Source organism: Plectropomus leopardus, chromosome 7 (genome assembly GCF_026936395.1).
Source record: "Plectropomus leopardus strain MGB_pleo_1.0 chromosome 7, ASM2693639v1, whole genome shotgun sequence".
In the NCBI taxonomy this organism is placed as follows: Eukaryota; Metazoa; Chordata; class Actinopteri; order Perciformes; family Serranidae; genus Plectropomus; species Plectropomus leopardus.
Genome location: NC_142182.1, coordinates 16764520 through 16778314, shown reverse-complemented (window position 1 = coordinate 16778314; position 13795 = coordinate 16764520). Strand labels below are relative to the sequence as shown.

At 38.7% G+C, this 13795-nt stretch overlaps 2 protein-coding genes across 9 annotated transcripts in view; one reads left to right on the top strand and one right to left on the bottom strand.

The window, feature by feature from the left end:
- The window catches only part of tspan9a (tetraspanin 9a), a 232274-nt gene extending 229109 nt beyond the window's left edge, over positions 1-3165 (top strand). For all 4 annotated transcript variants that reach the window (XM_088080084.1, XM_088080083.1, XM_088080082.1 and 1 more), the window contains one exon: positions 2426-3165. In XM_088080084.1, the coding sequence (XP_087936210.1) occupies positions 2426-2497 (72 nt within the window). In that variant the 3' untranslated portion in view covers positions 2498-3165. The remainder of the gene's footprint in view (positions 1-2425) is intronic.
- ttc38 (tetratricopeptide repeat domain 38) overlaps positions 1-13795 on the bottom strand; it is a 66894-nt gene that overhangs the window by 19942 nt on the left and 33157 nt on the right. Inside the window, exon 15 of one of the 5 annotated variants that reach the window (XM_088080079.1) lies at positions 10196-10320. The exons of the other annotated variants lie outside the window; for them this stretch is intronic. The gene's annotated coding sequence lies outside the window, so the exon portion shown is untranslated. Of the gene's footprint in view, positions 1-10195; positions 10321-13795 lie in introns of those variants that run through there. 5 annotated transcript variants of the gene reach the window in all.

Below are 13795 nucleotides of genomic sequence, written 5' to 3'. Positions count from 1 at the left end.
GCTGCTTTGACATGAACTCAGCCTCTGTACATGGGCTGCTCGCTCTACAGACTGGGCACCCCGACTACTATGACTTTTTATGCTATTTTGGAAGACACGCTATCTGAAAGACAGATTAGAGCATGATATTTTTATGCTATTTTGGAAGTTTGTACTATGAGTTTATCATCCTACTTTGGACAACATGCTTTACTGTAACTTTTGTCATGCTATTTTGGATGACATACTGTACTGTACAGACTATAGCTTGACTGTTTTATGCTATTTTAACAATAGACTTCACTATGACTTTTCAGAGTAAAGTATGACTTTTAATGCAGTTATGGATTGCATACTATTGCATGATCTTTTTAATGGTATTTTGGACTATCTACTATACTATGTTCTTTTGGATGGAATACTATACTATGACTTATTTATGGTGTTTAAAACAACATACTTTACTGCGACTTTTCTTATGCTGTTTTGGACACAATACCATTCTATGACTTTTTGCGCTATTTTGGATGACATGCTATACTGTGACTGTTTTATACTATTTTGGATGACATACTACTCTGACTTTTTTTTTATGCTTTTTTGGATTATTTATTGTACTGTGACTTTTTTCATGCCATTTTGGACGACACCATAACATCTTGTTCACAGTTTTTGATGGCATGCTATAATAATAATGATAATAATAATAATAATAATAATAATAATAATAATAATAATAATAATAATAATAATACATTTTATTTGTGGGCGCCTTTCAGAGCACTCAAGGACACCTTACAGGAACACAACATAAAAACTACAAAAAAGTTTAAAAGAACAGAAGTGAAATGAGGCAATTAACAGATAAATTACAGCAATTAACAGACAAAAGATATAAAAGTGTCCTCTATACTATTACTTTCTTCTAAAGATGTTTGATGGCATACTGTACCATTATTTTTTATTTTTATTGACATAAGGATTTTGGATGTCTTTTGATGTAATTTATATGCTTGCAAAATATATTTGTCCGTGCTTAAAATCTCCCGTTGCCTGCTCAGAAATGATGCACAAATATAACGCCTTACATACTGGCCAGGTTCAGATCGCTATGTATTCACGACAAGATAACAGTCTTTTTACATGCACGCATGCATTTATTCCAACTCGCCGACTCTCTTCTGTTTGTCTGACACTATCTCTTTCTTGTCTGTTCACTCTTCTGAAAACACACACAGTATGCACTTGCAGAACAGTGACAAATATTGCTGCTGTTCGGAGAGTGATAAAGTCTTCGTGCAGAATTAAACCCCACAACACCAACACAGCTGACATTAATTTTAATGATCTTTCCCCCTCTCCTCACACTGAGTCAGGTGAAGGGTGGGAGAGTTGCAGAACAAACCTTGAGCTGTCAGATTAGCAGACTCAAAGGCAGGTTGGGTAACATGATGTAGACGAGCATCATGAAAAAAAACGATGCCCCACAAGTCTGCAATATTACATTATAGCCAGAGGCACGGAGAAGTGGCTTATGAATGATTTAGACTAGCAGCATATATGACAGATTTTAGAAAAAGCCTATATGTATAACGTCAACCACAATGGCTTCAGAAATCTCAGCCCTATTTATATATTCTTAAGTGAGAACAGATGATGGAGCTTTGAAGAGTCCTGTAGGAGCGACTGTCATGCTGTCTCACTTAGAATGAATGAGGCAGACATCAAAAAACGCTCGGTGAATGTCAGAGCTGCACAGATGAGTCACATGTAAATAATTGGGTTGGCTTTTCGTTGGTCCTAACTCCCTCTTAGCGCAATGTTTACCTTAAATGACACTTCATGTTTTGATTGACAGCGGCTTAAGGTAGCATTTTCTCTGAAGCAGCACCACGAATTAGGCTCTGACTGAAACTAAAGGGAGAGCATCAGCAGCTTTCCCAGGCTAATCACATCCCGTAGGAATCCCCGGTGGAGGCTGTTTTGCAGGAAGTCCACGTTGCCTTTTTAGTAAAGACTATGCACCAAACAGCACTTTGCAGTTTCCCTGCCATCCCAACTTTGCCAGATAATGGTTTTAGGATCAGCCTTGTGACTGTGTTTGATGTAGAAGTATCAGGGGTAATGGAAACTTCAAAGAGATAGCTGGCTACTTTGATTCAGTGGCATCTCAATTTACTTCATTGACTTAATGCTTGTGCACGCTGTATATAATTTTTTTCCCCCTATCATAAAGATTCCAGAGCTCTCGTTTGAAGGCTGTCTGAGAAAAAGAGAGTGAACGAAAATGTGCTTCTACTTCGCCACAGGATTTACAGTGCATCGGAACTCATTGCAGCCGAAGGCGTCTACATCAAAAAGACCACATAGCGACACACATATCGTACATAAACACACATATACATGCAGACACAAATTCACTATCTGCTTCTCCTCTCCACTACAGCTCCTGGGCATGGCGTTCTCCATGACGCTGTTCCACCACATCCACAGAACAGGGAAGAAGTACGACGCTTAGCCTTGGGGAAAGGCAACCACTGGAGAGGAGCCCCACTGCCTGATGGGATAAGACTCTGAATTAAACACCCCTGCTTCCCCTTTCACTTTACAACGTCTTTAGAGCGTCTTTTACCCCTCCTTCCCTTCCCAGACCCTCTGTACAGATTCCAGCTGTGTCCCTGCTCTGTTCTGCTCTCTCCTCTCACCATTCATTTTGCCAAAGAGTAACACAACTGGAAGAGAAGGGACACCTACTTTTGGCAAGGAAGAGAATCCCATTGGTTGTCACCCCTCGAGTACATTTAAATTTATTTTCTTTTTGCTTGGACTAACAATTTGCTGGAAGGAAGAGCAGCTTTTGAGACAATGAAGACTTTACTAATGCCCACACACCCCACTCCGAGGCAAAGAGAACACATGAAACTGATATTACCCAGTGTCTTTTTCCTCATGTCAATTAAAGTCAAGCCCCCCTTTTCACTTGTAAATGAAAAATCAGTTCCAACATGGCATGCTAGTTTTCTACTTTACTGATTTACCTTTGTCATTGAAATGTCTTCAAGTTTTTCTTGTTTTTTTTGTAAGTATGTTATTGACACTCCCGTAGAATGTAAGTGTCGAACAGATCAGTGCAATGTGCTCTCAGATGTGTGTGTGTGTGTGTGTGTGTGAGTGTGTGTAGGGTGAGGGGTTGGGGGGGGTGGATTTGACGTGATGCTGCTGCGAAGGGGCACAGACATGGGGGATGGAGTTTTTAAGCCATGATTCATATTTTTTTCCATTCAGCCATAAAGATTTGAGAAAATGATGGAGGAACATCATGCTAGCACGAGATATCATTAGTGGATTTTTTTTTACACTGAAATCTGCCATATCTGCTGAATAATAAATAGTAATGCACAAATCTGCCTGTGAACGCACGCACACCCTTTGTGCTGCCACACAGTAGCAGTATTCCCATTCCCTACGAGACAATATAAATGGTGTTAAATGGCTGTTTATTAGGGCTCCACCAGGACTGTCTAGTAAAGAGATCTGCGTGATGTAGTTCTCCTTTTGAGAATACAGAAAAAATGTGTGTGTGTGTGCGTGTGTGTGGCTTTGCGGGTGTTTTATCACATTATCCAAGCTGCAGAGGGGAAAAAAAACCCACAGAAACACAGAGCAAAGCAAGGGCACGAGGGGCAAAAACAGAGCAGACACGTTGTCTCCCTGCTACCATCAATTGTGTTAGCAGAGGCAGCTAGAGACTTTCTCTTCTATATTCTTGAGATCTCATCCATTTGCTCTGCCCACCTCACTCTTACTCTCTCCAGCTGTCAACTCCCCCTGCTTCCATTTTTCTTTTCTTTTTTTTTTTTTTTTACACCCCCAATTTTTCTAAACAAGCTTTATGATCCATACATACACACCGTATCTCTGCTGACATTCCTGCACATCACACACTCTAGTTTGCAACTTCACTGATTTTATGTAAACTTCCTTTTTCTCACAGCCATAGCAGAGGGGGTGGTGGGAGTGTAGGCAGATCAAAGCTGAGACAGATAGGTATGGCAACATGCCCTATAGAGCTGTTTGTCTGTTTACTGCCGATTCACAGCAGGAGGCCTGAGCATCAGCCTGCCTCCTTAAGACAGAAAATACTCTATATCTGCTGTGGTGGCTTAAAGAAAATGCCCTCCAGTGTGTCTGCTCTAGGCTTCAAAATTTCTGTAAGTATGTGAGTCGCAGGGTTTAAATGACTTGCATACTACTAGAGAATATTTTCATTTTGGGACCTCATTCTGTTATGATTGCTTGTCATCAGTTATGCTAACATCACTAACATCAGTAAATGCAGAAAACAGACAGAATTTGGTATCAACATTTCAACAATGGGGCAAGAAACAAGCAGCCAGACAGGTTGTGAAAAAGCCAAAAGTTAAACCAGATTAGCTTCCACATTATTAGAAAAATAAAAAAGTGCTTAGCAATAATCCCTTATTGCAAAGGAAAACACATCTACAGCAAGCACAACAGGTCAAAATTGAAGTGATGGATGTTTTATGTTTTATTTGGTAACATTATAACTGTTCATCTTTGTTTTCTCCTCCAAGTAAATTTGGCGTTCCAGAGTTTGTTTAAAACCTCCACGATTGTCTGACTGCTCATGTTCATTAGGCTTATGATCACACTGAATGGGCCTTTTTCACAGAAAACATTTTGTCTTGTGTCACAGCAGGAAAAGCACAGGTGTAAATAATGACATAAATGGAGTGTGACTTTCATTTAGCTGCTTTGATTTCAGGTCCCTGGTATCATTCTCACCATCGTTGGTGTTCTGCTGCACTTTTCCTACTATGACAAGTCAAACATCTGCTGGGAGAAGGGCCTTTTTGCCATGCTGCTTTATTTCAAGACTAATTGTGACATTGTGCTTGTATTGGCTGTTCTCTGTATGGGAAGAATATTTTCTTATTTTGCCTTCAATTAACAGTGACTTGTCTAACTTGTGGTAATTTAATAAAGCAGCTGTTAGCTTTCCTTTAAAAAAAAAAAAGCTGATAGAGAAGCCCTGCACACTAGGGTTGTGCAGTTATAAACACTTTTAAACTGGTTTGATATAAAATCAAACACTGGACCATACGGGTATACTAAATGTTCACTAGGTGTCACATTTAACTCAGCAGCCGTTCCCGAGAGGAACATAATGAGAACGAGAGAGCCCATGAATGAGTGTAACAACTCCAGCTCACTTAGTGGCAGTAATGCACCTCTAAGATAATTTGCCAACTGCAAGTAAACGATAAAAAAAGAAGAAGCCGAGAGTGAAGCAGCACCACAAACAGTGGGACAACAGTTCGCCTCTTACATCAGCTTTATGTCCAGAATGTTGCCATATTGGCACAGTTTTAGTTTTCTTTGAGATACCAACACTGCCATGTCTCATTTTGTCACACCACAAAACACATGAACTTTCTAGTAAAAAACAAAATGCAATTGCTACACCCTCCCCCCCTGAAATTTGATCAAATTCACCTTGCCAGCTCAGCTCAGTAGTAAATTGCACATGGTCAGAAAATAGTGCCTCTGTTAGTCCATCTATAAAAAAAACATTTTGTTAACCATGTTATCATATTACTTAAAACGAATGCAATATAAGTCAGATTTACTGCTTTGACACCATCGGCACGGGTTGCTATTTTCTAATTTGCCATAATGTGTCATAAAGTCAAATGCCAGCTCAGCTAGTTTCCATGAAATCAAATTGGTTTAAGCTTGTTTAAGAGACCAGACTGGCAAAGTTGGAAATTGACCCAACTCTACTGCACACCCACACAGGTGTTTTCAATTACCCTGGCTGATTAGACCTGTCCACTACTGACATTGTGTGATGCATAAACTTAACACTCTGAATCTGGATACTGAAAATATAGGACAGTAAAAATAGTGCACCACATTGCAGGTTGGAAGAATTTGGACACAGCCATTTTTTTCTGGCTCTGGGGTAGGAAAGTATCCCCATTGCTCTGACTGGCTTGTTTGTTCCTCCTACAACAACAACAAAAATAGCCTTCAATGAGTATAGACTTTTTTTAATAGGTCAAAAAAAGGCTGAATAGTGGGCATAGAACCAAAGCTATTAAATGACAGTTGGGACACATCATTGGGGTACAACACATGCACAGTAAAGTCTGGCCTGTTGGCGTCGTCGAAATGTATTCGAAAAAAAGATAAGAGTGAGGATAACAATTTTAAAGATCTTCAAAAAAAGACCATATCAAATATTTTCTATTTAAAAATATTCTTTTGTATATCAGCCACCATTTGTTCAAGGCTCCCAAAAAAGTTCTGTCAGGCCAAGCACACCCAAAGAGCACCTGAGTGGACACCATCTGTTTATTCCTAGTGCGGTCTACTGCAACCTTGCAACATCGCAGCTCCAGTTACACTGCGCACAAGTCATAGCCCATAACTCCCATAGACCATGTCCTACCTTAATTTGACAGCCATGCTAATAACCATGCCATATGTTTCTTGCCCCATCAGACTCCTCTCTAAAGGCCACATTGCCAGATCTATATAAAGAACTCATAGTACTATTACTGATAGAAATGATGGTGATGTTTAAAAATAGTAATAAACTGGTACGATCAGAAGAAGACGGGTGATTTGTTTGCTGCTGTTGGATACCGAGTAGAGAAATCATTGGGACCAGAAGTGGCTGTGTTCTAAATTGTACCCAAGGTAATCGTTGATGGGAGAGTTTTTTGCTTTTTTGCTTGGAACTCAGACACTTTGCATTACTGCTACAGGGCTAACAAGTGACACCAAGATTCACTAATTAGACATTCTTCCAATCTGGCAGCCTGTGTGCCTCAGAGTATCGCCTGAGGTCACTTTTAACGTTTTTTTTGTTTTGTTTTGTTTTTTTTTTATTGGTTTGATAATGACTTAATCTGAGAGACACAGTTTTAGGGAGAGATTAGTGCATCAGAAATCAACAGATTTGGGCTGTGATGTGGGGCGACCCTACTGGCTGTGATTCACTGCCTGCCCCCATATGCTCTGACTCTTCTTGTTGTGTCCACGGGGGGAACATGACAGCTGCTGATGTACAGCGCAAGCACGAGTGGTCACATCTCCTCTGCTTGGCTGCCTCCACAAACTCTCTACACATCCCTTATTTATTGCCTCTCTCTGCAGACACCCGGCGCTACATATACAGTAGCTGGCAGCACTGACATTGTGGAAATACAGCTGTGCTCTGTAGACGCCTGGAAGCAGCTAGGAGGTATATTTTGCACCCGGGAGGGGTTATAGGAGTAATAACTGGTTCTGTAAATCAGACTGCATGGTAACACTTACTGCAGGCAAGAAGTTCAGAAGAAACCTGAGATAAATGTTTTGTTTTGGTGCTCTGTCTTGCATGGGGGTGGAAAGTGTTTAAACGCACATGTCACAGAAAATTCGAGATTAGTGAATAGAGGAAATAAAACAAATCCAGTGTCTGTTTCCAAACCTGATGTCATACTTCAGAGAGCCAGCCTGCAAACTCTGCAGCTCTTTGCCCCCCACTGATCTGACTGTGCTGACATTTTCTCCTCCATGTGAACTCCCTTTCAGCTCTGCCACTGTCACCTACATTTCACGGTTTGTCAGAAAAACTCTTCCTTCATGTTTTTTTTTTTTTTTTTTGGAATGCAGGGATGAATGCTGTTTTAACATAAAGCTGTTTAACAATCTTATTTTTGTACATTGGTTGTCGCTGTTTTAATGTTTGTTTTTATACGATAAACTGTTTATTTCTTATTGTAGGCTGTTTACTGGCTTTTTAATTTTTTTTCATTCATGACAGAGGTGCATTGTTGCTCATTGTGAGAACATGACACCATTAAGCATTTGTTTCATAGAGGATTAGTCTCTTTGATGTTCCTCTACAAGGTGCAAAAAATTCCTTTCTGTCTTAACATTGCTACGGGCAGTTCAAGCAATTAAGTCAGAATTGATAGGGAAAAATTTGGCATATAACGCCGGGTGAAGCCCACAAAAGACATACTGCACGCTTGTCGTCGTGCTCCTCTGTATTAAGACCTAGTTTAATTAAATTAGGACGTGCTGGTGTAATCTGCAGTATGTCTTTTAAAACTGCCAGTGTAACACCCATTATGTATTTCTAGAGCATGATGTATTAGATGACACTGTACAACACAGAGCTCATGTCACTACAGTATATCAGGCCTGTGTGTTAGCCCCGGATGTAAATATGCTCATTTTTACAGCTGATGTAATTTACTGTTATTCTTTACCTCTGCCACTTGTAATCACATTAACATTGACAGTTTCATAGCCATTTTGAATTGCCTAACAACTCTTTTGTGCTCATTTACAGACATGTCTTCCACCCATATGTTATCACGTTTGATAGTTTTTTCTGCGTCTGTGAAGTGCAGGAGCAGTGTAAATTTGATGTAAATTTGTGTTTTTGTCAGTATGGTTTTCATATTTTATTTGCAACTTGTAGTAGACACATTTTTCATATGTTTTTTTTTTTTTTTCTGAAGGAGTATTAAGTATTCCCTCTTATCCATGGAAGCACTCCCAGTAAGCTACCGAGCTGGTAAAGGAAGAATGCACATGCAGTAATTGGGTTTTATCTGCTGTGAAGAATTTTGAGACATAGGAGCTATTTTTCATTTTATTTTATTTGCTATCTTCGACATATTATTTCTGTAATCTCCTCCTAATCCTTCCCCCTCCGTGCTACAACTGAATATCTGAGCAGTGGAAATGTATGCTCTAGAAATGGTGTGTTTGATGTTGTGTTCTGCTGGGTGGCACTATCTGATACCTGCCAGCCTTGTCCTGTGGAGTTTTTCTGCTACATGTGAAAGCACTCTGAATATCTATACTAGGTGGTGCACTACCTTCTCTTTATTCTCCAAATCAACTATTTTTTAAATAAAGGAAAGAGTGTCTAAAAAATCCTACGATACCGTACGCTCATTGCCTTTCATGTTTAATGACTCGATGCTCCTGATGTATTCCCTTTTTTATTTCACTGTGAATTATATAGGCAGTGTTTAAACAGTGTTTGATGGTGACTTTTTTTTTGGGGGGGCACTTGGCATGAAGAGCAAAGGGAAATGGTGTCACAGCAGATCCCATGGTGTACTGAATGAAAGAGAGTGGCATGTCCGCCTTAAAATGGCCTCTTTTTTTAAGGAATAACAAAACCTGAGGGACTGCTGTCCTAAAGACGCTGAGATGAGCTAATGGTAGTCAGCCAGCCGAGCAGAGGGTTGTTTTTTTGTTTTTTTTTAAGAACAAAAGGGAGATGATGAAAGTGGGAACCATCGCCAATTTGTCTCTTGTTTCTACAGCGTGGAGTGAGCAGCATAGTATTTTTGTATGGAGCTTTATCCTTTTTTTAACCTAATTGTTATCAGGCCCATGTGTGATAGTGAGTGGAGTTTACTGTGCCATTCCATCCTGGCGTTTTGTTTTTCATCACTGTTCCTTCTATGCAAAAATATGACCTATTTTAGCCTTTGTACAGATTATTTTGTATGAGTAACATGTACTGAAATAAAGTAAACAGAACCAACCGTGGATACTTTTTTTTTTCCCTATTTGTTAAAACAGCATTTCACTTTTTTTTTCCAACCCCTCATCTTCAGCAGAACTCATTACATTAACCAGAATTGGAAAGGCTTTCATTTTGATGAGAGCATTTAGTTTGTCCCCACACAGCATTATTCAGCTTGTTAACCTGCAGTTGAGCTGATCTCTGCAGGTTGTTTCTGCTGCTTACTGTTCTCAATCTGTCATGTTTCCCTGAGTAAACTCACTATCTTTGTTAACTGCACGGCAGCTAGGCTTTTTAGTCTTTGTCATGCTGTTTTGACATGACTTCACATGCAAAAGAAGTGTGACTAATGGTGCTGCAGGCTTATGGTAGTGTCATTTTGTTTGTCCTTTAAAACTTTAGTTGGTTGGAAAGATCTTATTCAATGTGCTTACTGAAGTAAACTAGATTTCAGTTTTACATTGTTTATATGATGTAGTCTCTACAAACACATATCTGCGAATGTATGCAGAATCTGTCAGCAATGCGACAAAGTTTTGGTGTCAGAAGTATTTTGGTTTCTATTTGTGGTCCAAGAAGTATTGCCAAATGATATTTGAACAGCAGGTGAACAGTCCATAAGGAGAACACATCGACTGAAATGTCAGCTAGAGTTGGAAGATGATGTAAGATTTTATTATTTTTTGGATTTATTTATGTGAATTCATATGCAGATATCTGTTTACAGTGATCAGCACCAGAGAAAAGATCAGCACCAGACTTGGCCCGGATATCTGTAATTAAAATAGCACAAAATGTCATCAAGAATATTATAAAAAGGTCATAGTATAGCATGTCATCCAAAAAAACACTAAATATTCATAGTATAGTATTTCACACAAAATAGTATGAAAGAGGTCATAGTATAGTATGTCATCCAAAGCAGCATAAAAAAGACATACTACAGAATGTCATCAAAAAAAAAAACACTAAATATTCATATTATAGTATTTCACGCAAAATAGTATTAAAAAAAAGGTCATAGCATTGTATGTCATCCAGAGTAGCAGTAAAAAGTTAGAATGATGTCCAAATAACATAAAAAGGTCATGGAAAAGCACATTGTCCAAAATAGCCCTAAATAGTCATAGTTTAGTATGTCATAGTAGTAGGAGTTCTGAGTATTCGTTCAACCAAAGTAGCATAAAAAAAAGTTATAGTAAAAAAAGAAGGTCATGGTACAGCGTATTGTCCCAAATAGCACAAAATCGTCATAGTACAATATGTCGTCCAAAATAGCATAAAAAAGTCAAAGTTAGCCAAAGTAAGTAAGTATGTTACCCAAAGTATTATGTAAAAGTCATAGTATAGTATGTTGGTCAAAGTAGCATAAAAAGGTCATAGTAAAGTGTATTGTCCAAAATAATAATAAATTCTTAGAGTTTAGTATGTCATTCAAAGTAGCATGAAAAAGTCATAGTTAAGTATGTCATCCAAAGTATTATATAAAAGACCCAGTATAGTATGTCATCCAGTGTAGCATAAAAAGGTCATAGTATGGTATGCCATCCAAAATTTTACAAAATAGTCAAAGTATAGCTTATCATCTCAAATGGCACAAAAAGTCTTAGCATAATATGTCATCCAAAGTAGCCTTAAAAAATCATAGTGTCGTATGTTGTCCAAATGGCATAAAAAGGTCGTAGTATGATTTATCAACTGAAATAGCATGGAAAGTCATGTCAAAATAAAACAAGTTATAGTATAGTGTGTAAAGTATGTCATCCAAAATAGCATCAAGGTAAAATCAAGAGTTTCAGACTGAAGAAATAAGTTTTTTTTTTCCAAGGGAATAGTCATTTTGGGAAACACACTCATTTGCTTTCTTGAAGAGGGTTAATGAGCAGGCCACTTTCTACGTAGACTGTTTACAATCGAACAGAAACTCTCCCCTTCCTACCACTGTACAAAAATTAAGCCAAAATATTGTGGATACTACTGGTGACCTTATTTAAAGCTAGAGTTTATGTAGCAGCAATCACAAAGTAAAGCCACATTATCAAGTTCCCAACCATACACCATCCAATGTAAACAAGAGCACACCGATTGGCACACACAGGTGTCATATCTGATGTCAAACCCCCCCTTTTATAGCATCACATAACTAATGAAAACTGAACTTCTAGCAAAATGCAGTTAAACCCTTGAACATACATCAGTGTGATAACAGCAATCTAAATGACAGAAACCATCTTTGGGAATTTCTTTTTTGACATGTTTTTAGTTTGGCCAATGATCCATCTGCTAACACGGAGTGGGTGGGGTTCATGACCTATACTGCAGCAGGTCATCAGAGGGCGATCACTTTATGGAGCTCTTATGCTGTCTATCTTAACAGTCACTGGTTTGGATCAGGCATACTCAACTTTGCATGGGAGCTATTTTTGCAAAATGATGGAAGGCAAGGCCAGCTGCAGCAGCCTCTTGCACGTTTTTAGAATTTTTGGAAATTTCTAGGTTTTAGGATGCTTTTTAGGATTTTAGGACATTTCTCAGATTTTAGGACATTTCTAGGATTTTAAATCACTTGAATGAATCACTTTATTTTTAATTAGAAAAGGGTTGGGGGAGGGCTACCCAGCACCCTATCAGAGGCCAGATTTAGTCCACAGGCTGTTAGTTGAGTATCACTGGTCAAAATGATAAATATTAAGCTACAGCTAGCGAACAGTTAGGTTAGCTTGGCTTAGTATGAAAACTGGAAAAACCTTACCTGACTCTTTCTATAGATTACCAAATCCACCCAACACCACCTCTAAGGCTCACTGTTTTATGTTTTTTGTGTTTAATCTGTACAAGAACTGAAGGATAAAAAAAAACACTATATTGTTGTCTTACAAGGGCATTATGTGCCAGAGGACTTCTTAGCTCATCCTAGTTAACTCCAGTACAACATGTCAATATTATACTTTGACTTAAAGACATCTGTTGGCTGAGTCTAACTTCAATGGGGGTAAAATGATTTCATCTAGTGCCTTTCTAAATGTTTGGCCACTATGAAAACTGGCTTCAAAGCCCAGTGTACTTACAGTCAGCAAGTGGTTATCATAGAAAAAAAGCTGCAAAGCGCTAATCTGGCTTTGTCCAAAGATAACGAAATCTGCCTACCAAAACCAAATAGCTCACTAATTAACACATTGTATTTATTTGTATGTGTCACTATGTGCTGCATAAAACAGCCTCTGTTCCCCCTTGTTTCCAGCCAACCAGGTGCAGGTACCAATCCTGTCATCTAACTCATGGCCAGAAACCCAAAACACAGAAGTTCAATGATTACATCAAACAATACAAAAAGTAAAGCAAAATTTGACATGATTAGTAAGGGTAAAGTCTCCCAGTTAAGTGTCCTCGAGACTAAAAATAAAGTTGTATCCCATCTAAAAAAGAGAGATCAATCTCATTAAGTCTTCATGTAGCTCTGACAAGGTAGTGAGGGACCTCGTGTCCTTCTGTCACTCCACAAGAGACACTTGATGTAATAAAAAAGAAGACCCAACTCGTAATTAAGTATTCACATACAGTAGTCCCATCGCCAAGGACAGTTCGGACTACATTTCTGAGCTATGAGCTAGAGTTCGCAGCAATCTAACAGTGAATCCTTCATACTTTACATTAACTTTTTAGTTGTTTAGAATATTTTATTTCTGTTCTGTATCCTCAGATAATCCCTCATCAGTCTGACATTTTGCTAGTCAATTGTCAGTTGAGTTTTACATCTAAATCTCATTAGAGAATCTATGGCCCAACATTTTTGCTTGATTCATTTGGTGATATCTGGTTGAAATTCTGCAGATTCACTCCCAACACAAACAGACACAGCTCAACGGAAACATTGGAACAAACTGTCCATTGTCAATTAATTATAATAGATGTCCTTCCTCTCAAAGATGTCCTTATCCAGCCTTTGTCAACCATGATTCTGTTTCAGTCTCTGCAGGAGAGCATCTGTCTTTGAGGCTGTAATTTGTAAATAAGAACAGAAGCCTCTCGGAAGCATTAAACAATACTGCAACAAGCGGACAATATGATTGTGGGCCTATTATGCAGCAACTAGGAACTTTGAAGTAACAGAGAAAGACAGGAATACAGAGAGCGCATGGAGGTGAACGAAGGTCTGCAATCTGGCAGCAGGCTGACAATACTCCAAAGCTCGTAAGCCATTCAGCTGCAGTCAGCCAGAGATATTTTTTGTGTAATCTGACCTGCCTG